Consider the following 24,245-nt stretch of genomic DNA (forward strand, 5'->3'; position numbering starts at 1 on the left):
TTCTGACAGGCTGTTGTTTCTCCTACTCAATGTAACTGAATGTGTCTCAGTGGGACCTGGATTTTACTATTGAGTGTTGTTCTTAGATCTACCAGGCAGCTGTTATCTTGTGTTAGGGAGCTGCTATCTGGTTACCTTCCCATTGTTCTGTTGTTAGGCTGCTGGGGGGGAAAGGGAGGGGGTGATATCACTCCAACTTGCAGTAAAGAGTGACTGAAGTTTATCACGTGACTGGGGGCAGCTGGGAAACTGACAATATGTTTAGCCCCATGTCCGATTTCAATATTAAATATAAAAAAATCTGCTCTTTTGAGAAACAGATTTCAGTGCAGAATTCTGCAGGAGCAGCACTATTAACTGATGTGTTTTGAAAAAACACTTTTCCCATGACAGTATCCCTTTAAATACATACCTGATTTAAGGTGAACTTGTCACTTCTGGAAAATAAAACAACTGTATTGTGCATTGAGGTTTCCTCCTCCTCTTTGTATGATGACACATCAAATGTGGTGATCTGCGTTAGAAACATGATAGTGAGTGCATGTCAATACGAGATCAAGCAGCTCCGTTACATGAAAGCCCATTTGCTTCTTGGCTATTCCAGTTTTCAAAGGCTTTGGCTGGTGGATTGACATTATCTAAAGGAGACTAGTAAACAAACTATGAATAACAGCGGGTAAAATACAGTTCGAATGTATTGAGTTACCCCTGGAAATATGAAGTTGTTCATGGGAGCTTTTAATTTTGCCCGGCCTCGTCCACCGCGCCCTGAGAATCCGGAACCACGGGGTCTTCTCTTAGGAAATCCTGAGCCTCGGCCCTGTTGGGGTAGAAAAGAGTAGAAAATAGGTTTCTAAATAAACAGAGAAGACACTGGAATTTATTGCTGTCATTTGGAAATTCAGACGTTTTCCATCCAAGGTCTTATTTATAGAATAGGCTGAATGGGTCCCTTAGTCAACCAACCTGAGCGACTGTTATGTGATAAGACCTGAAGTGAAACAGAAGCAAAGACCCACAAAGGAATTGCCCCCCAGAGTGTCTTCAGCCTGGAGCCTGGGCTGCTTGACACCAAGAGGCCTAACCAACGTAACTCTGCTCCTAACCACAGTTGACTTTCCAATATTCAACTGAGCAGAGTCTGAACCGATTAACAGACCTAGAGGAGAACTGACTTTGGCTACATTGTTTCAGGAGTCAGAACTAGAGTACAGAAATGTATCAACATTCCTGGCAAATGAGAGAGATATCTGTGTGCATAAATAATACTGATCTGAGTAAAAGACTTAAAGGAGAACTATAAATGTCATTCTATATACTGAACTTATTGCACGAGGCTTCAGCTTGTCAATAGCAGCAATGATCCAGGACTTCAAACTTGTCACAGGGGGTCACCATCTTGGAAAGTGTCTGTGACACTCACATGCTCAGTGAGCTCTGATTGGCTGTTGAGAAGCTAAGCTTAGGGCTCGTCACTAATTATCCAGCAGAAAATGAGCTTCCCTGGCTGTAATATAAGCTGATGCTACAGGTTTGCTGATTATTAAATTCTGATGCTAATTGCACTGGTTTCTGTGCTGCCATGTAGTAATTATGTGTATTAATTACTAATCAGCCTTATATTGTGACATTTCTATTCTATGTGTACTGTATATTGTGAGTGGGTCCCTAAGCTCAGTAAGTGACAGCAGCACAGAGTGGTCCCTAGGGTCGCACCAGCTCAAGATACATGCCTTGATTAATGCTCCCAGAAAGTTGTGGGTGATGTGATTTCTAAAGCCTCCTACTACCCTGAAAGAAGAAGCCAGCACTGAAAAATGGAATGGAGCCTGGGCTGCAAAGTCCAAGCCTAAAGTGGGACACACAGAGATATTATCATGACAAAACCAATAGCTTAGAGGAATCATCAATATGGAGACTGTTATCTTGTAAATATGATCATTCCCCAGCCTAATTTGGAGGAATCATCAACATGAAGATGGTAATCTTGCAAATATGGTCATTCCTCAGCCTAGTTTGGAGGAATCATCAATATGAAGACTGTAAACTTGCAAATATGGTAGTTCCCCAGTCTAGTTTGGAGGAACCATCAACATGAAGACTGTAATATTGCAAATATGGTCATTCCCCAGTCTAGTTTGGAGGAATCAACATGAAGACTGTTATCTTGTAAATATGGTCATTCCCCAGTCTAGTTTGGAGGAATCATCAACATGAAGACTGTTATCTTGCAAATATGGTCATTCCCCAGTCTGGAACTAGTCAGAAACATCATCCTTTGGCACCACCAATGTATTGCTATTGTGAGATTGAATATGGACAACACTGAGCTTGAGGCAAACTACTGAAAATGATCCAACTCATATCCAGGGTCCAATGACTTCTGTTCTTTACCTACACTAAAAGCATACCGAACTTCAGATTTAATGAAAATATGTATGTGTGTACCAGCACTGATTTAAGACAAAAGTACAAGGAGATAACACACAAATCGCTGTGTTTTGTAGCACAGGTACTAGGGATGTATCAAATCCACTTTTTGGGATTCGGGCAAATCCAGGAATGCTTCAGTAAAGATTTGGCCGAATAACGAACCGATTCCAAATCCTAATTTGCATATGGAAAGGAAAAAGTGGGGACTTTTTTTTTTTTACTTCCTTGTTTTGTGACAAAGAGATTTCCTTCCCACCCCTAATCTACATATGCAAATTAGGATTCGGTTCGGCCAGTCACAAGGATTCGGCTGAATCAGAAACCTGCTGAAAACGGATGAATCCTGACCAAATCCCTGACAGTTACAAGCTAAGCCAGCATTTTATGAAGGTTTTAGAGTCACCTAGAGGGGCATCACCATCAATCGGGCCAGTTATTAGATGGCTACCCATTAAGCAAAACGTTCACAGCCTTCAAGAGCTGGGATTAAGCTGTATCCAGGCCTACCCCATGGGATTTCAGACCTTCTGGACTGATATTTGAATGAGGCCAATCAGATTCTGATCATGGAGAGCAAGAAGAAGCCATTCATATGAGGGGTGAGTGAAACATTTTCAAGCTTAGTCAAAAAATATAGTTTTATATCATGACCTTGATGAATTAAACGGTTTACACTTGGCCTTAAATATTGCAAACGTTGCATAATTTGCGAAGGATGAACTGCGGCCATGGTAGAAGGAGAACATACTTACGTTACTCTGATGAGCCACATAGAACAGCACTGAAGGGGGAAGCCATGATAGACAGATTCAAGGATAAGTAAACCTTAAAAATCAGTGAATGTAAAATTGGTGAGAGTGCTTTTCTAAGCACTTTTGCAATGCACATTAATTTTTTTTTTTAATTCCAAGATATTAAAGGATACATGTACTGTTAATATGAATGATTTTTTTCAGCAGCGCCACCTGTTGGTCATTTTCCCACCATTTTGACCAGCAAGTAGTCAAGGAAGAAGTTGTCAGGAGAAAGAAAGAGGCTGCTAGGAAAAATATTAGAAACTTTTCTTAAAACTTTCCTAAGTAGAAAAACATCAGAGCAGTCTCTTTCTTTTTCCTGACAACTTCTTCCTTGACTACTTGGTGGTCAGACTGGTCGGAAAATGACCAGCAGGTGGCACTGTTGTAACAAAATTCATTCATATTAACAGTACATGTATCCTTTAATATCTTGGAATTAAAAAATAAAATAAATAATGAATGTACATTGCAAAAGTACTTAGAATAGCCCCCTCATCAATTTGACATTCACTTATTGTTAAGGTTTACTTATCCTTTGAGGATGTGCACATTGTGAGGGGTAGTGCAGAAGTTGGAGAGCTGCAGGAGGCAGATCCCCAGGCCAGTTAATAAGGATATCATTCATAGTTGTTGATTACCAAGAAAATAGTAGTTGAGACAGAGAAAAGAAACCATCTATATTTGCATTCAACCAATCACGTTGTTCAAGGAACACGTCTAGCAGCTACAGTAGACACTAGAGTCACAGGTCAACAGATTTTAAGGTAAATGACAGTAGTAGAAATGCTTATTTACCACTTTGATGCTCCAATATGGATTGCCGAGAAGCTGTCTGCTTTTTAAAATGTCCCAACCTTCTGAGCCATCGGGGGACCAGGAAGGTGGGCTCACTGTATTATGGGTATTCCAAGCCCCCTAAGATATGGCAGGTGAAAAAATATATATGTGTAAACTCAGCAAAGGAAATAAAAAAAAAGTCACAGCCAGCAACAAAAGGGGTTAGAGCAAAGCATATGTAGACAAATAATGACATTTAGGACAAACTGCCACAAAGAAACTTTGCAAGTTTTGCACAAAAAGCCTTGTGAGATTTGGGATGAGCATGTTTTAGCAAGGGAAGAACAATGTCAGCGTCTCTTGAGAAGGGCCCCATGCAATGCTTACGGAAAACACTCCCTGCACTGCCTCATTATAGAAAAACTGTCAACGGCATGACCTGGCAGCTGTAGAGGTTACCAACAAACTTGCTACAGGTATGGGATCCGTTCTCTTCTCCATTTTCCCTGTACTTTTGTGTGGTGAAGACACCAAAGAAAACATTGATTATTGGGCAATGGTACATAAGAGTGATGGGCAGATGCAGAGTATCTATTCTAGAGAAGCCTTGAATATAAATTAACTCTAGTGACATTTATTATATATACAGAAACACATTTAGAATGGGCAAGTTTCCATTGGTAAATGTCAACTCTTCCAATCAATGGAATCAAGTGGAGCGAGCCCAATAAAACAGACATTAACCTCCTTCAGGGACACGAGGCAGACACTTTGCGCTTGCAAGGGATAATAAAACCGGGAATGAATATGAGAAACGTACTAATTGCTTCTCCAATTGCCAATAATACATTCAATTGTGGCACAATAACACAGCTCTAATCTTGTTACATATATTTGTTCCTAATAATAATCCTAAATATGCCTTTAAAGGAGAAGGAAAGCTACCGAAGCAGTTTATTGCCAATAGATTAGCCACAACAGTGTAAGCTAGAACGCCATTTTTATTCTTTAGTTTGCTTTTCCATACAGCTCTAGACACTGTCTCTGTTTGTTTAGGATTGCGGTGACATCACTTCCAGCTCATAGCTCTGAGCTCAGATTACAGCAGGGAGGGGGATAGGAGCAAACTGAGCATGCTCAAGCCCTAGCCCTTGAGGTTTAAGCTGAAAACAGGAAGTCTGATACAGAAGCCCATGAGTACACAATAGAAGGAAAGAAATGTGGTGTTTCTTTTGACAGAGGACTCAGAGCAGCATTACTTTGAGGGTTTACTGATGTATTTATATAGACCTTTCTGATAAAGCTTACTTTTTAACCTTTCCCTCTCCTTCAATAAAGTTTTGACAATATATAAAACAGGAACAAACAACATTCCAAAAAAAAAAAGTCTGAATGGCAAGCAGGTAGAGAGAGCAAGAAGATGGCACTGGCATGAGCTGTCCAAGTAGAAGGATTCCATGCAAGTATGTGGCTAATGCAGGGGCCCAGGCAGGACAAAGACAAAGGCCAAGGCAAGGCAGACTGCAATGAGGGGTCTCAGTCCGGTGGAAGCAATAGTGGAGAGCTGCTATGGATATGGAGTTCAGTGGCCTGTTTCCTGCTTAGGGTCTGGCCAAACGAGAAGATTTGGGGAGAACTGTTGCCCCAGCGACAAATCTCCTCTTCTTCGGGGTGACAATCTACCCGAACTGCCTTCCCGCTGGCCTCCGCCAGCTAAGATGAAAATTGCCTGGGGGAAGGCACAGGAGGCGCTTCGTCTGAAGAAGAGGAGATTTGTCGATGGAGCGACTAATCTGCCCGAATCTGCTCATGTGGCCTGACCCTTACACTTTCCCCCAAATCTCTCTACATTGTGTATTATTTGGGCTGTTCTGAAAGGTGAAAAGGTTCGGAACAATCCAATTGTAAAGATGATAAAGAAAAGATCAGACAAACCCCTAAGCACCTGCTTCCTCAAGTGTTTCCAGCTCAATGCCAGGGATCTTCTGGCAAATCCGGCTCTTATTCAGGCTTATTCTTTATATATAGTAATAATTAAATTCAAAATTGAGAAACCCAGTCAAGATGACTAATGAAATGTCTTCAAGAAATATAGATATACCATGACCTGGATGAATGAGATCCTTCATAGGTTTATTCTTCATATTCTTTAGAATGGCTACATCTAAAGGTGGCCATACATGGAGAGATCCGCTCGTTTGGCGATGTCGCCAAACGAGCGGATCTCCCTCCGATATGCCCACCTTGAGGTGGGCAATATCGGCTGATCCGATCGTGGGCCCTAGGGCCCAACGATCGGATCCTAACGATGCCCAAACGGGCCGGTCGGATCGCGGGACCGCATCAACGAATAGATGCGGGCCGCGATCTAACGGGATTTTCTGTCCCATCCGATCGAGATCTGGCCGACTTTCGGCCAGATCTCGATCGGTGAAGCCCGTCGTGGGGCCCCATACACGGGCCAATAAGCTGCCGACACGATCTGTCGGCAGCTTTTATCGGCCCGTGTATGGCCACCTTTACACAACAAAGCCATAGATCATAAAGTGCCAGTGTGTCTGTGAAATACAGGAACGTGTATCTAAGGGGGTTAATTATGAAAATCCAGATTTCTCTGATATTTTAATTAAAGTCCAACCAAACTATTTGACCTTATTTATTATTTAAAAAGCTCGATTTAATCAGATCAGGTAAAAACTTGAGTTTTTTCCCAAATTGCTAAATGTTTTCCAGGCTTTTTTTCCTGAAAAGCCCAACTTTTTTTGGATCTTTGCCCGAAAAGCCCAAAATAGTGGGATTTTCAGGCTAATCCCAGCACAGACCACAGAAACTTCCAAATAGGATAGGGACTTCTCCCATTGACTTATATACAACCTCGGCAGATCTGAGATGGCGGATTTTTGGATTTGGGCTTTTTGCAGCATCAGCCTTTAATAAATCTTGAAAAATTAGAATTTAAAAAAAATAACTAGCCTAGTAAATAACCCCCTAATTGTTACCTGTCATAACTTAAGGTGGCCATAGATGCACAGATAATATCGTATGAAAAAAAATTCGTATGATATTCGGTGCGTGTATGGTGGGAAGAGAGCTGACCGATATCGGCAGAAGACTTGGATATCGGTCGGCTCATCGGTCGGGCTGGATGGAAAATTTTGATCAGGTGCCATTGAAGGCACCCAAACATCGGCCATTGTTAGTGCTGAATCGACAGGTAGAATTCTATTGTTTCTATATGTATATCTGACCATTCAGCTCTACATGTGTGTATTGAAACGAATGGTCTTTCTTGGAAACATCTTTTCCAGGTAAGATTGTAATTGTTACGTCTTTGGCCACCTTAACTAAGAACATTGAAAAAAACAATATTGTGGGACTTCTTAAACCTCTTCTTCAGGCATGAGACCAGTCATAATCAGTGGTGTAAATAGAAGTAATCACTTACTCACAAGCCCTGAAAAGGCAATCTGTGGGTTCTGGCAAATGCCAGATGGGCTGTCATAAGATGTCATAGAAAGTCACTATTTAGTGGTCTGCTGGGGAGCTGATTGGGCCTCTCTGTATTGAAATGACAGGGCCTATTTTGACTCCAAGTCCAGACCTTCTTACTCAACCATTGGCTAACTGTCAATGGAAGTAATCACTTAATCAACACTTGTCTACCTCTATAATAAAGGTGGCCATACACAGGGAGATCTTCTCAATTGGCGATGTCACCAAACGAGCGGATCTCTCCCGGATGTGCCCACATTGAAGTGGGTGATATTGGGCTGATCCGATTGTGGGCCCTATGGAGAATGGAGGCCAAACTGGTGGTCTGATGTGGCAGTGATCCAACAGGATTTTTTAACCTGGCCAACTGTCGGCAGATATCCATCAGGGATTGCCCGCCGGATATCCCCACACACGGTAAAATAAGCTGGCGACTTGGTCTGTTGCCAGCTTTTATTGGCCCGTGTATGGGGGCCTTAAGGCTAGTCAAGGCAAAGTAGTCATTGGACATTAGGACCTTCATGACTTGCCCTCATGGACTGAGCCATTGGTGGATATCAAAAGATCAGCTTTATTTGTGTATTTGTGAACATGATTCATAGAAAGACGTTTAAGGCATTATTGTACCTCTAAAGCCGGGACAAAATAAAAGGCCAAACAGAGATCACACATCCAGGATCAGAAAACCTTCACCTGTGTTTGAATGTTAGGAAAGAAAGGGGTTTATGCATCAAAGAAGAGCTCCACAAACCTGAGTGAATAGGAATGCTCAGTGATGCACCTTTTATATGGTACAAGATAATGGATTCTCCCATTAAAATTAGATTTAAAGAAGAACAAAAAAATGGCCTTGGCTTCGAATCAACTGCAGCGTGAACCACCCGTTCGTTACATGTAATGAAGACATACGCCAACACTACGGAACTTTCATGCCATTCCATTATTAATGTTAGATCTTAATGCAGTTGCCTGTTTATAAAATGTGTTTCATAGAAAACAGCACCATTGAAGATTAAATCTTTTATAATAAGAAATTCAGAAATTATTAGTTCCCGCTGAAAGATGCATCTTGATCTTATCAAGGGGATAGAATATGCCCAATATCACAGAGAACCAAAAGTTTAGAAATTCGGATGCACACCTGTTGCAATTGTGTCCAAACGGTGATTTATTCGAACCCAAAATATACATCCAAAGGGGCAACGTTTCGGACCCCTCCGGGTCCTTTATCAGAGATAAAGAACCAAATGCTTGTCTGCAGAAAGACAAATCTAGGATTTGTACAGTGCTTACATACTAGGGATGCACCAGCTCCATGTTGTAGCTCCCACCCTTCCCAGCTATAGTCAGGTGATCCCACTGGTGTCTAATAAAAGGGCAGCCAAGTTTGGGAGTTTTACTTTGAAAGCAGCAAGTTAAGTTGCAGGTAATACCTAGTCCCTTTGTAAAATGTATAATGAAGCAATAGAATTCTTAATGAATCAGATAAAATTGAGCATAGGACTGGCCAGATATGGGATGACTTTGACGTAGTTGGCCAGCTTAAATATATTGCAATATATGGACAAACAATCCCTGTTTTGTTTAAAGGGTAAGGCATTTTTTGGTAGCAGTATGCACAAAATGTCGCTGTCTTAAATATGTTGATAATGGGTTGAGTGCAGAGGACTCTTGTATTTGACTATATGTATTTTGTGGTCACAGCCTCATTGCACCCCCGCCTAATGGTTTTAAAAAATAGTGGTGAGCACAACTTTCCCTTGTTTGTTATAGTTTATACAGGAGCAGTGACCAGCTCCATGTTGTAGCTCCCACCCTTCCCAGCTATAGTCAGGTGATCCCACTGGTGTCTAATAAAAGGGCAGCCAAGTATGTAGGTTTACTTTGAAAGCAGCAAGTTAAGTTGCAGGTAATACCTAGTCCCTTTGTAAAATGTATAATGAAGCAATAGAATTCTTAATGAATCAGATAAAATTGAGCATAGGACTGGCCAGATATGGGATGACTTTGACGTAGTTGGCCAGCTTAAATATATTGCAATATATGGACAAACAATCCCTGTTTTGTTTAAAGGGTAAGGCATTTTTGGTAGCAGTATGCACAAAATGTCGCTGTCTTAAATATGTTGATAATGGGTTGAGTGCAGAGGACTCTTGTATTTGACTATATATATATATATATATATATATATATATATATATATATATATATATATATATATATATACATATATATATATATATATATATATATATATATATATATATATATATACACATACATACTTACTATAGATTTTAGTATCACAATAACATTCCAAAAATCGAGAGTTATTTTTGCCAAAGTGCATAACCTGCATTTATCAACATTGAAACTCATTTTCCTGCCCAGTTTCCCAAATTAGACAAATCACTGTGCAAAGTGGCAGCATCCTGCATGGAACCTATAGTTCTGCACAATTTAGTCTCATCTGCACAAATAGAAACAGTACTTTCAATGCCCACCTCCAGGTCATTAGTTGAAAATCAATGGAGCTAAACTCTGACCGGGAAGTGCTCATAAGAATGCTGAGGCAAGATTTACAAGACATCTCTATGTAAAATGCCAAATACATTGTTTATATTTAAAAAAAAAAAAAACAACTATCCAAAACCCATAGAGTTTAGAAGGCAGCAAATAATAAATAACATAAGCTGCACAATAGGCACTTTGAGCACAAAATAGGGAATTCCGAGTTTACATTTGTGGTTAGAAAAGGCAAATCTTTCTTCAAAATATTTAAACATATTTACCGGTCGTGATCTGGGTCTTCCTGGAGAAAACTTCCTTTTGGTGATAGCTGGCTTACCCATGCCGATTTTTGGAGCCACAGAGATAAATGTGGCTGAAAAGGCATTCCTTGTGTTATGGAAACTGACGGGAGTTTGACTCTGAAAGGGGTCATGAGAAGGATTAAAGTCTATGGAAACTGCGGGTGAGGAGGACACGCTGGTCTTACTCGTATCAACAGATGTGACGGGAGAGTCCATGCCTGTGGGTGATTTTAAAGCTTTGTCGATGAATGGTGACCCGGCTTCTGTTGACGGTTCACTAGTAGGGGTGGCCTCCGTTTCCACCACATGAGAGGTTTCAGAAACAAGAGGATTGTCGTTCTCTTTTGCAATATCTTCATGACCCCCAGTTGAATCAACGTGCTCATCCACCTTGGAACAAGTATCCACCTTGCTCTCAGACGTGGGAGATGTATGAAAAACTTCCAGGGTCTCTGATACTGCTTGCAGTTTCATTTTATCCTTTAGAGAAGTCTCCATCTCCTGCGGCAGAAGAGACGCTGGCCCATCGTGCAGAGACGCAGACTGCAGTAGCAATTGTCTTTCCCGTTCAGCCTCCTCCGTGACCCCTTCTGGCATCGCAGTTTCAATCTCAGCATGAGAGGTTTCCATTTCTTCTGGGTCGTCTGAGTGGGAAAAATCATTTTCCAATTTTGCTTTTTCATTGTGCAGCGGTGTCTCTGCAATAAAACGGTACATTTTAAGTGTCGGCAGAGAAGGCTCTCAAACAAGATCTGATCTAAAAGACACGTTACTTTTTTCTTCCACCTGGAAACATATGCAATGCTGCCTGTAGTTGTAGCTACATACAGAGGCATATTTATCAAAGGTCGAATTTCAAATTCATGTGGTTTTTTTTTTTAACTGAAATAAATTCAAATATACTCAAAATTCGATTGGGTGGTTATTTGATAAAAAAAAAATTGAATATCTAAAACTCGCACAAATTGTACCGACTTGAAAACTCGACTAAACTCGATTCGAGGAAGGCTAGTAACGTCCAGATTGGTCCCTGGACATCTTCCATTGACTTATACATGAACTTGGCAAGTTTTAGGTGGTGAATAGTCAAATTCAAATTTTTATTAAAGGGCTAGAGTTTGATAAATCTCGAAATTCAAATTCGACTCAAGTTTGGATAATCCACAATTCGAATTTGAGAGTTTTCACCATAATTTTAACCTAATTTTCAATTCGGGCCTTAATAAATCGGCCCCATAATGTTAGACCCTAGCCGCAAGATTTAGCGAGGACGTTCTAAAACAGAAATTTGCACAATGCCATTTTACTGAATTTTAAACATGTAAAAAATACTGAGCACATAAGAAGTTCCCTTCAAAATAACCAATTTAGTTTGGAAAGTAGAAGTGAAGAAACTAGAAAAGACCTCAACATGTCCACCAAAAGGAACTGAAGGCCAGTTGGGGGCAGCCCTGTGTAGAATAACTATTTACTCTCCTATGTATCCCTGGAAGTCTATCTTGAAGGTTAGAGAGAGATTTGGGGTGAACACCTCTTTGATGACAGATATTCTTGAAACTAAGGTTTAAAAGAGAACTAAAGCCTAACTAAAGAAGTAGCTAGAAATGTTGTACATTATGTTTTGTGCTTCTGTACCAGCCCAAGGCAACCACAGCCCTTTAGCAGTAAAGATCTGTGTCTCCAAAGATGCCCCAGTAGCTCCCCATCTTCTTTTCTGCTGATTCACTGCACATGCTCTGTGCTGCTGTCACTTACTGAGCATAGGGAGCCACTCACAATATACAGTACACATAGAATAGAAATGTCACAATATAAGGCTGATTAGTAATTAATACAGATAATTACTACATGGCAGCACAGAAACCAGTGCAATTAGCATCAGAATTTAATAATCAGCAAACCTGTAGCATCAGAGGGAAGCTCATTTTCTGCTGGATAATTAGTGACGAGCCCTAAGCTTAGCTTCTCAACAGCCAATCAGAGCCCACTGAGCATGTGAGTGTCACAGACACTTTCCAAGATGGTGACCCCCTGTGACAAGTTTGAAGTCCTGGATCATTGCTGCTATTGACAAGCTGAAACTTTAGCCTCCTGCAATAAGTTCACTATATAAAATATGGCATTTTTAGCCATATTCAGTTTTAGGGTTTAGTTCTCCTTTAATGAAAGCACTTATGTTCTACATAGGAGATCCGTTAGAGAGGCTGCCATTTAAACTCATCGCCAAAACGTTTAATCAAAGCTTAAAAAACACAAACAGATGTGGAAGAATCAGTGGTATAATACCTTCAGTGACGCAAAGAGTTGTTGAATCGGGAGTAATGTGATTAAGTGCTTTATCTTGAAATGATGTGTTTCTACCTGTATCCATCTCCATTTCTCCTGTGCAAACTAAACACAAAATATTTTGTTAGTATCATTATATACTGTATACGCACACACATAGCACATCAAGTCTGCAGTTCTGTATATAGAGCTTTATATTTTGATTTCTTTATTATTTTCTTTTCCTACTACTTCTTCTTCTTCTTCCAACTTGGTTCTTACAGTCCATTGAAATTAATATGCACAGGTAGGTTAGCCATTCTTTCCCTCTCCCAAGCCAGACTCAATCCACTGCACTGTCATGATTTATATTGCCTGCACCCATCACAGAGATTATCACCTAAAGGCAGTATAAATTGGGGTGGGGTGGATCGTGTAATGACATAAGCAGGGAGTTCCTTGGGCAGAGTCAGACCCGCAATCTGCTCAGTCCAGCTCCCCACGAGTAAACCGGCAGACTTTAGGGCCAGTTTATGCATCACAGAGGGCTTCTCGGTGGGCTACCGATTTGTTTTGACTGTAGTTGCATAAACCTAGAGATCACTTTATATTCAATTTCAGAAACATGATTTATTGAACGAATGTTGAAAAAAAAAAAAGGTATACCACTCTTTAAAGGAGAAGAAAAAGGCTAAAACTAAGTAAGCTTCATCAGAAAGGTCTATATAAATACACCAGTAAACTCTCAAAGTAATGCTGAGTCCTCTGTCAAAAGAAACAGCACATTTCTTTCCTTCTATTGTGTACTCATGGGCTTCTGTATCAGACTTCCTGTTTTCAACTTAAACCTCCAGGGCTTGGGCATGCTCAGTTTGCTTCTCTTGCCCCCCTCCCTGCTGTAATCTGAGCCCAGAGCTATGAGTGAGCAGGGAAGTGATGTCACAGCAAGCTTATATGGCAGCTGCTATCCAAAACAAACAGAGAGCTTCTAGAGCTGTTTATTCAGGTATGGAAAAGCACTCTAAAGAATAAAAATGTCATTCTAGCTTGCACTGTTGTGGCTTATCTATTGGCGATAAACTGCTTTGGTAGCTTTCCTTCTCCTTTAAAGGCAAATTTAAGATTTAATATTAGGAACAAATATATGTAACAAGATTAGAGCTGTGTTATTATGCCACAATTGAATGTATTATTGGCAATTGGAGAAGCAATTAGTACGTTTCTCATATTCATTCCCGGTTTCTGTATCAGACTTCCTGTTTTCAGCATAAACCTCCAGGGCTAGGGCTTGAGCATGCTCAGTTTTCTCCTCTCTCCCTCCTCCCCTCCCTGTTGTAATCTGAGCTTAGACCTATGAGTGAGCAGGGAGAGACTCAGGCAGGAAGTGATGTCACACCAAGCTAATATGGCAGCTGCTATCCTAAACAAACAGAGAGCATCTAGAGCTCTAGATACTTGGGTATGGTAAAGCATTCTGCAGAATAAATATAGTCTTATAACTTGCACTATTGTGGCTAATCTATTGGCAATAAACTGCTTCGGTAGCTTTCCTTCTCCTTTAAAAGCATTTCTGCTGCAGGCTTATCAAACATCAGGTTTCCCTTTCTGTTCTCTTTGCATTTAGGTGCTCAGCACGATTTCAAAGATTGATTGGTGCTTAAGTTTCATTTGTTGGCGGACGGGAAACCCATGCTATAATTACTGTTCCTTTACCAAAAGGAGTTTTTCCGATAACATAAGCAATAATGTGTTGGAGTGAGGCGTAAATCATATAGTACATTTCATCATCCCCAGGTTAAAAGAACTCCAATGTTTCAGACGGGGATCATTAAAATGGAAATACATATTTTAACAGAATGCAAAAGCTCCCAGCGATTAAACAAAATTACTTTCTGAAATCTGAAACTGCCCATGAATTCCATGATTTATTCAAAAAGTATTTCATTGTTTTTTTCCCCCGCACAAATGATGGCCCCGGGGCATTATTCTATAGCAACCTATGGAAATGCAAAAGTCCTGGGATTCTGCACTACAAGCGGTAGTCAGTGAGGAGCACATTTATTAATCAAAGTGAAAATTAGAATTTTAAATAATTTTTTTATGGTCAAAACTCTCAAATTGAAATTGTGAATTATCCATCTCGAATCAAGTTTTAATTCGAATTCCAAGCTTTATCATACTCTGGCCCTTTAAGAACTCGAATTCAACAATTTGCAACCTTAAACCTGGCGAATTACTGTTTAAGTCAATGGGAGACGTTCAGGGATCAATTTGGTGATGTTTGCAGCCTTCCTGACAGTCGAGTTTTTTTTTTCCAGAGAAAAAAAAACTAGAATCGAGTTGTTTTAATTCGATTCGAGTCTTTCTAATTCGGATTGAATTTGATTCTTGTTTTCAGATCGATTCTATTCGTCTGAGCAGAGAAAATTCTATTTTATTTAGGGATGAACCAACTATTTTGGATTCTGAACTCCGAAATTAGGAATGCACCGAATCCAGGATTCGGTTCGGGATTCGGCCTTTTTCAGCAGGATTCGGCTGAATCCTTCTGCCTGGCCAATCCGAATCCTAATTTGCACGTGACAAGGAAGTAAAAAATGTTTTCCCCTTCCCACACCTAATTTGCATATGCAAATTAGGGTTTGGATTCGGAATCTTTCGCAAAGGATTCGGGGGTTCGGACGAATCCAAAATAGTGGATTCGGTGCATTCCTATCCAAAACCCTTTGCGAAAGATTCAACCAAATACTGAAACAAATTTGCATATGCAAACTATGGGTGGGAAGGGGAAACATTTTTTAATTCCTTGTTTTGTGACAAAAATTCACGCCATTTCCCTCCCCACTCCTAATTTGCATATGCAAATTAACATTAGGATTCGGTTCGGCTGGGCAGAAGGATTCGGCCAAATTCGAATCCTGCTGAATAAGGCTGAATCCTTGACGAATCCCGAACTGAATCCTGGATTTGGTGCATCCCTAATTTTATTAATAAATTTAGATTGGTTGAATTTCGAGTTTATGGGAGTTTTAAAAATTTCACATGAATTCTAAATTCAACCCTTGATAAATGTGCCTCCCCATGTCATTCTGCAAGTATAAAAAAAACTGTTGGGCAAAGTAGTCCACACCAAATCTTTTATATAAAGCCTCAATTAAAGGATAAGTAAACCTTTGAAATAAGTGAATGCAAAATTGATGGAATAAGTTGTCAGGAGAATGAAAGAGACTGCTCTGATGTTCTTCTGCTTAGGAAAGATTTGAGAAAAGTTTCTAATTTTTTTCCCGAAGCAGAAGAACATAAGAGCAGCCTCTTTCTTTCTCCTGACAACTTCTTCCTTGACTACCGTATATACTCGAGTATAAGCCGACCCGAGTATAAGCCGAGGTACTTAATTTTACCTACAAAAACTGGGAAAACTTAGACTCTAGTATAAGCCTAGACACAACTACAGCCCTGTCTCCCAGCAGCGCACATTCTGCCAAAGTGACCCCCCCAGCGATCAACCGGACTTCTTTGCAAAGTTGATGGTGACAGAGAATTGCCAAACGGATTACTGTGTGCATTGTCCCACTGTCCCACTACCATGTGCAGATGGTGCTGTTTGATATTGCCATCACTGTTAATCTTTCGTATAACCAACAGAGGGCGCTGTGTGATATTGCAGTCACTGTTATTCTTTCATATAACCAACAGAGGGCGCTGTGTGATATTGCAGTCACTGTTATTCTTTCATATAACCAACAGAGGGCGCTGTGTGATATTGCAGTCACTGTTATTCTTTCATATAACCAACAGATGGTGCTGTGTGATATTGCAGTCACTGTTATTCTTTCATATAACCAACAGAGGGCGCTGTGTGATATTGCAGTCACTGTTATTCTTTCATATAACCAACAGAGGGTGCTGTGTGATATTGCAGTCACTGTTATTCTTTCATATAACAAACAGATGGCGCTGTGTGATATTGCAGTCACTGTTATTCTTTCATATAACCAACAGAGGGCGCTGTGTGATATTGCAGTCACTGTTATTCTTTCATATAACCAACAGAGGTTGCTGTGTGATATTGCAGTCACTGTTATTCTTTCATATAACCAACAGAGGGCGCTGTGTGATATTGCAGTCACTGTTATTCTTTCATATAACCAACAGAGGGCGCTGTGTGATATTGCAGTCACTGTTATTCTTTCATATAACCAACAGAGGGCGCTGTGTGATATTGCAGTCACTGTTATTCTTTCATATAACCAACAGAGGGCGCTGTGTGATATTGCAGTCACTGTTATTCTTTCATATAACCAACAGAGGGCGCTGTGTGATATTGCAGTCACTGTTATTCTTTCATATAACCAACAGAGGGTGCTGTGTGATATTGCAGTCACTGTTATTCTTTCATATAACCAACAGAGGGTGCTGTGTGATATTGCAGTCACTGTTATTCTTTCATATAACCAACAGAGGGTGCTGTGTGATATTGCAGTCACTGTTATTCTTTCATATAACCAACAGAGGGCGCTGTGTGATATTGCAGTCACTGTTATTCTTTCATATAACCAACAGAGGGCGCTGTGTGATATTGCAGTCACTGTTATTCTTTCATATAACCAACAGAGGGCGCTGTGTGATATTGCAGTCACTGTTATTCTTTCATATAACCAACAGAGGGCGCTGTGTGATATTGCAGTCACTGTTATTCTTTCATATAACCAACAGAGGGCGCTGTGTGATATTGCAGTCACTTATTCTTTCATATAACCAACAGAGGGCGCTGTGTGATATTGCAGTCACTGTTATTCTTTCATATAACCAACAGAGGGTGCTGTGTGATATTGCAGTCATTGTTATTCTTTCATATAACCTACAGAGGGTGCACTGTTATTCTTTCATACAACCAACAGATGGCGCTGTGTGATATTGCAGTCACTGTTATTCTTTCATATAACCAACAGATGACGCTGTGTGATATTGTAGTCACTGTTATTCTTTCATATAACCAACAGAGGGCATTGTGGGATATTGCAGTCTCTCCCCAAGTGTACTGTTGGTATAGGAATGATTAAAAGTGACTGCAATCTCAGCTACTCGGGTTGGGTACCGCTGACCCGAGTATAAGCTGAGGTAGACTTTTTCAGCACATTTTGGATGCTGAAAAACTCGGCTTATACTCGGGTATATACGTACGGTACTTAGCGGTCAGACTGGTGGGAAAATGACCAGCAGGTGGCGCTGTTGTAACAAAATTCATTCATATTAACAGTACATGTATCCTTTAATATCTTGGAATAAAAACAAAATAAATAATGAATGTACATCACACAAGTGCTTAGAATAGCCCCCTCATCAGTTTTACATTCACTTATTTTAAAAGTTTACTTATCCTTTAAGGTTGATGCAGAATGCACCGATTTCAATGAAGCCATGTACTGAGAATCAGGACTGGTATATCAATTTATTCAAAATTCTGCAACCAGCACAAAGAAGGAATGAAGTGCACTAACCGTTGTTTGATTCGCTCAACTCCATTCCAACGCAGTGATCGCCGGGCTCGCCTTCCTCGTCCAGTTGTTTACACAAAGTGCACACGTAGTCTTCTTTTAACTGATCATCCATATCATTTTCTGTACATTTTTCACAGTCTAGATGGATCCACCTAGGAATGTGGCAGTATATGAGGAACGGTACATAGAAGTATCCATAAGGTGGATCTCAAATACAGAATGGGAACTATCTAAGTATCCCCACACAAGAAGAAAGCTAGCCCTATGAACAACAGGGTAAAACTTATCTTTGGGGCGTGGCCTGTTGAAAAGCCCAAAAATAAAACCGAACAGGTGCAACTGTAGCATGTAGTGACCCTAGGTTTACTCACACAGTACAGTTTTATTCTATAACAGTGTTTTTCCCCCGATACTAAGCACAATTTTGCAGAACATCCCCCTAAGTCTGCTCATATCTCACAGAGAGAGAGACTATTAAAGGGGTGGATCTCCTTTAAGTTAACTTTTAGTATGTTATAGAATGACCAATTCCTAGCAACTTTTCAATTAGTCTTCACTCTTATATACTCTTATACTCTACATATATATAAAATAGTAACATACTGTATATGGTGTGTGTGTGTATATCTATATATATATCTATATATATATCTATATATATATATATATATATATATATATATATATATTTTTTTTTTTTTTTTTTTTTTTTTTTTATGGACCCTAGCAACTAGATTGCTGGAATTGCAAACAAGAGAGCTGCTGAAAAACCTAAATAACTCAAAAAACACAAATACAATCGTATCAGTCTCTACATCATACTAAAAGTGAATGTAAAAGTGAACACCCCCTTTAATCTATGCCAGTAAAGGCATTTGCCTATATTAAGCACAATTCAGCAGGAACAGCCCCCTAAGTTTGCTCACAGTCTGTACAGAGAGATCCCATAAAACTATGGCAGCATAGGTATTCCCTGTACTAAGCACAATTCAGCAGGGACAGTCCCCTAAGTTTGCTCATAGTCTGTACAGAGAGATCCTATAAAACTATGACAGCATAGGTATTCCCTGTACTAAGCACAATTCAGCAGGGACAGTCCCCTAAGTTTGCTCATAGTCTGTACAGAGAGATCCTATAAAACTATGACAGCATAGGTATTCCCTGTACTAAGCACAATTCAGCTGGAACAGTCCCCTAAGTTTGCTCATAGTCTGTACAGAGAGATCCCATAAAACTATGACAGCATAGGTATTCCTCTGTACTAAGCACAATTCAGCAGGAACAGTTCACTAAATTTGCTCATAGTCTGTACAGAGAGATCCCATAAAACTATGGCAGCATAGGTATTCCCCTGTACTAAGCACAATTCAGCAGGAACAGCCCCTAAATTTGCTCATAGTCTGTACAGAGAGATCCCATAAAACTATGGCAGTATAGGTATTCCTCTGTACTAAGCACAATTCAGCAGGAACAGTCCCCTAAGTTTGCTCATAGTCTGTACAGAGAGATCCCATAAAACTATGGCAGCATAGGTATTCCTCTGTACTAAGCACAATGTGTGTGTTTCAACCGCAGTACAGTCCAGCTTTAGTTATAAAAGTATATTGGTGCCAGTCCTGCATTATTTGGGGATGAGGAGGCGATTACCTTTTGCACACATGGCAATGCAGCAAGTCTTTCTGAAGGTCGGGCAGTAAGGGTTTGTCACAGATTGGGCAGGGCAAGCCGAGTTGCTGCTGGAAACAGGAGTCACAGATCATACAGTTCAGGTGCCACAGGCAGCTTGTCCGTGTCCCACACTCTGCGCATATTCTACAGTTCTGCAAAGAAGATATGACAGGGCTGTTAAAAGTGCCAATCTGGGACCCCTCCCTTCAATAAATCAGTGAGTATTTAGAGGCTAATAAATAAAATGCACTCATGTTAAACCCGGTTACTCACCTTACATTTCCAGCCATTCGTAGGAACCGAGTCCATTACAGGCTGCAGACAAAACGTATGGTATCCTTTATCACACGTGTCACATACAAGCATCTGGTTATCATCCCCAGAGTGCCTAGAAAGAAAGAACATTCTGCATCATTAAAGGGATACGGTCATGGGAAAACATGTTTTTTTCAAAACGTATCAGTTAATAGCGCTGCTCCAGCAGAATTCTGCACTGAAATCCGTTTCTCAAAAGAGCAAACTGATTTTTTTATATTTAAATTTGAAATCTGACATGGGGCTAGACATACTGTCCGTTTCCCAGCTGCCCCCAGTCATGTGACTTGTGCTCTGATAAACTTCAGTCACTCTTTACTGCTGTACTGCAAGTTGGAGTGATATCACCTCTCTCCCAGCAGCCTAACAACAGAACAATGAGAAGGTAACAAGATAACAGCTCCCTAACACAAGATAACAGCTGCCTGGTAGATCTAAGAACAGCACTCAATAGTAAAATCCAGGTCCCACTGAGACAGATTCAGTTACATTGAGTAGGAGAAACAACAGCCTGCCAGAAAGCAGTTCCATCCTAAAGTGCTGGCTCTTTCTGAAATCACATGACCAGGCAAAATGACCTGAGATGCACCTACACACCAATAATACAACTAAAAAATACACTTGCTGGTTCAGGAATGAAATTTTATATTGTACTTATTAGTGGACACTATGATCAAAACCGAAATTCAAATGATGAAGCTTGGTAAAGTACAGGACGGTTGGAAAATCTATTTGGATATTCAGGGGATTTAATTCAGCAGGAAGACTAGTCCATATTTGTTGAAGATCCACTTGCGCTCAATCCTTTAAAGGGGTGGTTCACCTTTAAGGTAACTTTTAATATGTTATAGAATCGCCAATTCTAAGCAACTTTTTTCTATTGGGTTTTCATTATTTATTTCTCTATAGTTTTATAGTTATTCGCCTTTTTCTTCTGACTGTGTACAGCTTTCAAATGGGCATTGCTGACCCCTTCTAAAAAACAAATGCTCTGTAAGGCTAAAAATGTATGGCTTCACAGCAGCTTGTTTATATAAACTATAGTAGTACTTATCTGTTATCTACTGTGTATCCTGTGCTTGAATGGCTGCCCCCATGGCTACACAGCAGCTTATTTATATAAACTATAGTAGTACTTATCTGTTATCTACTGTGTATCCGGTGCTTGAATGGCTGCCCCCATGGCTACACAGCAGCTTATTTATATAAACTATAGTGGTACTTATCTGTTATCTACTGTGTATCCTGTGCTTAAATGGCTGCCCCATGGCTACACAGCAGCTTGTTTATATAAACTATAGTAGCACTTATCTGTTATCTACTGTGTATCCTGTGCTTGAATGGCTGCCCCCATGGCTACACAGCAGCTTGTTTATATAAACTATAGTAGTACTTATCTGTTATCTACTGTGTATCCTGTGCTTGAATGGCTGCCCCCATGGCTACACAGCTGCTTTTTAACAAATTATAGTAGAGTTTCTGCAAACACAGCAATTTTATCAGTGCAACATAACAGTACATTATATTGTCATTCCATTAAAACACTAATTTTTTGATGTTACTGTTCTTTTAAGTAACAACGTTAGGAACATTAGGGCTGTGTGAATCACATGTTTTTGAGGCTGTCCATGAAACCTACTTACTGAGGGCTCTTGCAGCAGTGAGTAATAACATGAAATTTAAGAACTTCCTGCGACTTACTTGCAGTTTTGGCAGATCTTACAGTCTGGGCACTGCCAACCTGCTCTCTTCAGCGGCGTCACTGTAATATCCAGACACATGCCGTGGTAATGCTGGCCACAAGTTGTACAGAAGAGCTGGTCCAACAGGTCTCCAGAGCTGTCGCACAACGCACAGTTTGCATCATCCTTAGCTAAGGGGAACAGTAAGACAGAACTATAACAATACGCCCGCGTAACCCTCAATATTACGGAGGATGAACGTAGAGAATACTCACATCTCTCAAGGGCCTGGTCGATATGCTCTGGACACAAAAGTGTTAAGCAACGAAGATCCTGAAATGTGCCCGCGCCGGCCGCACAAGGGTAATGGTAGGTCTGCGGACAAGTCTCTTCACAGCATTTTATAGTAGCGCCAAGGTGCTTACAGTATGCACAGCGCTGCAACACACAAATTAAATAGTCACACATGAAAAGGAGCAGATGAAAAAATTAGGGATGCAACAAATCCACTATTTTGGATTCGGCCGAACCCCCAAATCCTTCTCGAAAGATTCGGCCGAATACTGAACCAAAACCTAACCCTAATTTGCATATGTAAATTAGGGGTGGGAAGGGAAAACATTTTTACTTCCTTGCTTTGTGACAAAAAGTCACACAATTTCCCTCCCCGTCCCTAATTTGCATATACAAATTAGGATTTGGTTCAGCCGGGCAGAAGGATTCGGCCGAATCCTGCTGAAAAAGGCTGAATCCTGGCCGAATCCCGATCCGAATCCTGGATTCGATGCATCCCTAGAAAAAATAATAGTCATGTTGGATAAGACATATTGCAGTTATTTGAATCATAAAATCAATGATTTCAGTATAAGTCTAAAGTCTAAAATAGAATAAGGCAAGAAATGTTGTATTTTGTACACTAAACATAAACTTACTGCACCACAAGCCTAATCAAACAAATGATTTATGCTTTCAAAGTTGGCCACAGGGGGTCACCATCTTGTAACTTTGTTATACATCTTTGCAAGACCAAGACTGTGCACATGCTCAGTGTGGTCTGGGCTGCTTAGGGATCGGCATAAATGATCAAAACAGCACAAGTCAAATATCTGCCAGAAGCCGATACAATAAGACTGATTAATAATCAGAATATACAGACTGCACTGGGTCCTGTGTTGTCATGTAATCTAATGGGGATTTTATAGTTTTCGTATTGTTTAATACAAACTTTCTTCAACTCTGCAGAACCAGTGGCTGCAGCAAAATAATCCTCCAAATAGAATCCCAGTTTATCTGTTTAAATCTGGCTCCATGATCTTTGTCCCTGCAGCTGGAGTTGGAAACAATAAGGGCAGAAACACACGCTGCTATTTCAGGAGATTAATTGCCCAGCAACAAATCGCTTCTTCTTCGGGCGACTAATCTCCCTGAACTGCCTTCCTGCCGGCTACAATGTAAATCGCCAGCACTCGGAGCGCTTTATTTTCCGAAGTCGTTTGAAGTTGCCTCACAAGGAAACTTCAGGTGACTTCGGAAAGCTGAAGCGAGTGTCATCCCGATGGCGATTTACATTCTAGCCGGCGGGAAGGCAGTTCAGCATTTGTCACTGGGCAACTAATCTCCCAAAATAGCAGCGTGTGTCTCTGCATGCTCATCCCTAGCCCTGGAGGTTTAAAGGAACAGTGTTTAAAGTAATGAAAATATCATGTAGTGTGGTAAACCTGGTGTGTTTGCTTCAGAAACAATACTATAGTTTACATAAATAAGCTTATTTATATATAGAATATTAATGTTTCTGAAGCAAACAGCAGTTTTACCAGTGCAGGGCAACACTGTATTATATTTTTATTACTTTAAAACACTTTTTGGTGTTACTATTCCTTTAAACCTCCAGGGCTCAGGCTCAATTTGGACCTCTCCCTCTCATTCTTTTATGTTACTTTTCCTTTAAGATGAAAACAGGAAGTCTGATACAGAAGCCCTTGAGTACACAATAGAAGGAAAGAAATGTGCTGTTTCTTTTGACAGAGGACTCAGAGCAGCATTACTTTGAAGGTTTACTGGTGTATTTATATAGACCTTTCTGATAAAGCTTACTTAATTTTAGCCTTTCCTTCTCCTTTAAAGGGGTGGTTCTCCTTTAAGCTAACTTTTCGTATCTTATAGAATGGCTAATTCTAGGCAACTTTTCAATTGATTGTCATTGTTTATTTTTTATTGTTTTTAAATTATATGCCTTCTTCTGACCCTTTCCAGCTTTCATATGGGGGTCACTGACCCCATATAAAAACAAATGCTCTGTAAGGCTACACATTTATTGTTATTGCTACTTTTTATTAGTCATCTTTCTATTCAGGTCAGAAAACGAGGTTGAGATCCCCTTCAATTATGATTTTGTGATGATTTCATTTAATACCTATTAGGGTGGCACCAAAACCACTATTTTGGATTCGGCCCAAATTTGGAATCCCCAAATCCTTCGCGAAAGATTCGGCCTAATACTGA

The 24,245-nt window shown here is 40.2% G+C and overlaps 1 protein-coding gene across 10 annotated transcripts in view; it reads right to left on the reverse strand.

The window, feature by feature from the left end:
- kmt2c.S (lysine methyltransferase 2C S homeolog) overlaps positions 1-24,245 on the reverse strand; it is a 142,061-nt gene that overhangs the window by 54,845 nt on the left and 62,971 nt on the right. For 8 of the 10 annotated variants that reach the window (XM_018269007.2, XM_018269010.2, XM_018269014.2 and 5 more), the window contains exons 7-16: positions 22,019-22,181; positions 21,763-21,934; positions 20,020-20,134; positions 19,726-19,898; positions 18,079-18,230; positions 12,599-12,703; positions 10,292-11,010; positions 4,026-4,145; positions 707-820; positions 413-514 (exon numbers count right to left, since the gene is read on the reverse strand). In XM_018269007.2, the coding sequence (XP_018124496.1) occupies positions 413-514; positions 707-820; positions 4,026-4,145; positions 10,292-11,010; positions 12,599-12,703; positions 18,079-18,230; positions 19,726-19,898; positions 20,020-20,134; positions 21,763-21,934; positions 22,019-22,181 (1,935 nt within the window). The remainder of the gene's footprint in view (positions 1-412; positions 515-706; positions 821-4,025; positions 4,146-10,291; positions 11,011-12,598; positions 12,704-18,078; positions 18,231-19,725; positions 19,899-20,019; positions 20,135-21,762; positions 21,935-22,018; positions 22,182-24,245) is intronic. The other 2 variants (XM_041567350.1, XM_018269015.2) reach the window with 1 other exon arrangement.

This window comes from Xenopus laevis, chromosome 6S (genome assembly GCF_017654675.1).
Source record: "Xenopus laevis strain J_2021 chromosome 6S, Xenopus_laevis_v10.1, whole genome shotgun sequence".
In the NCBI taxonomy this organism is placed as follows: domain Eukaryota; kingdom Metazoa; phylum Chordata; class Amphibia; order Anura; family Pipidae; genus Xenopus; species Xenopus laevis.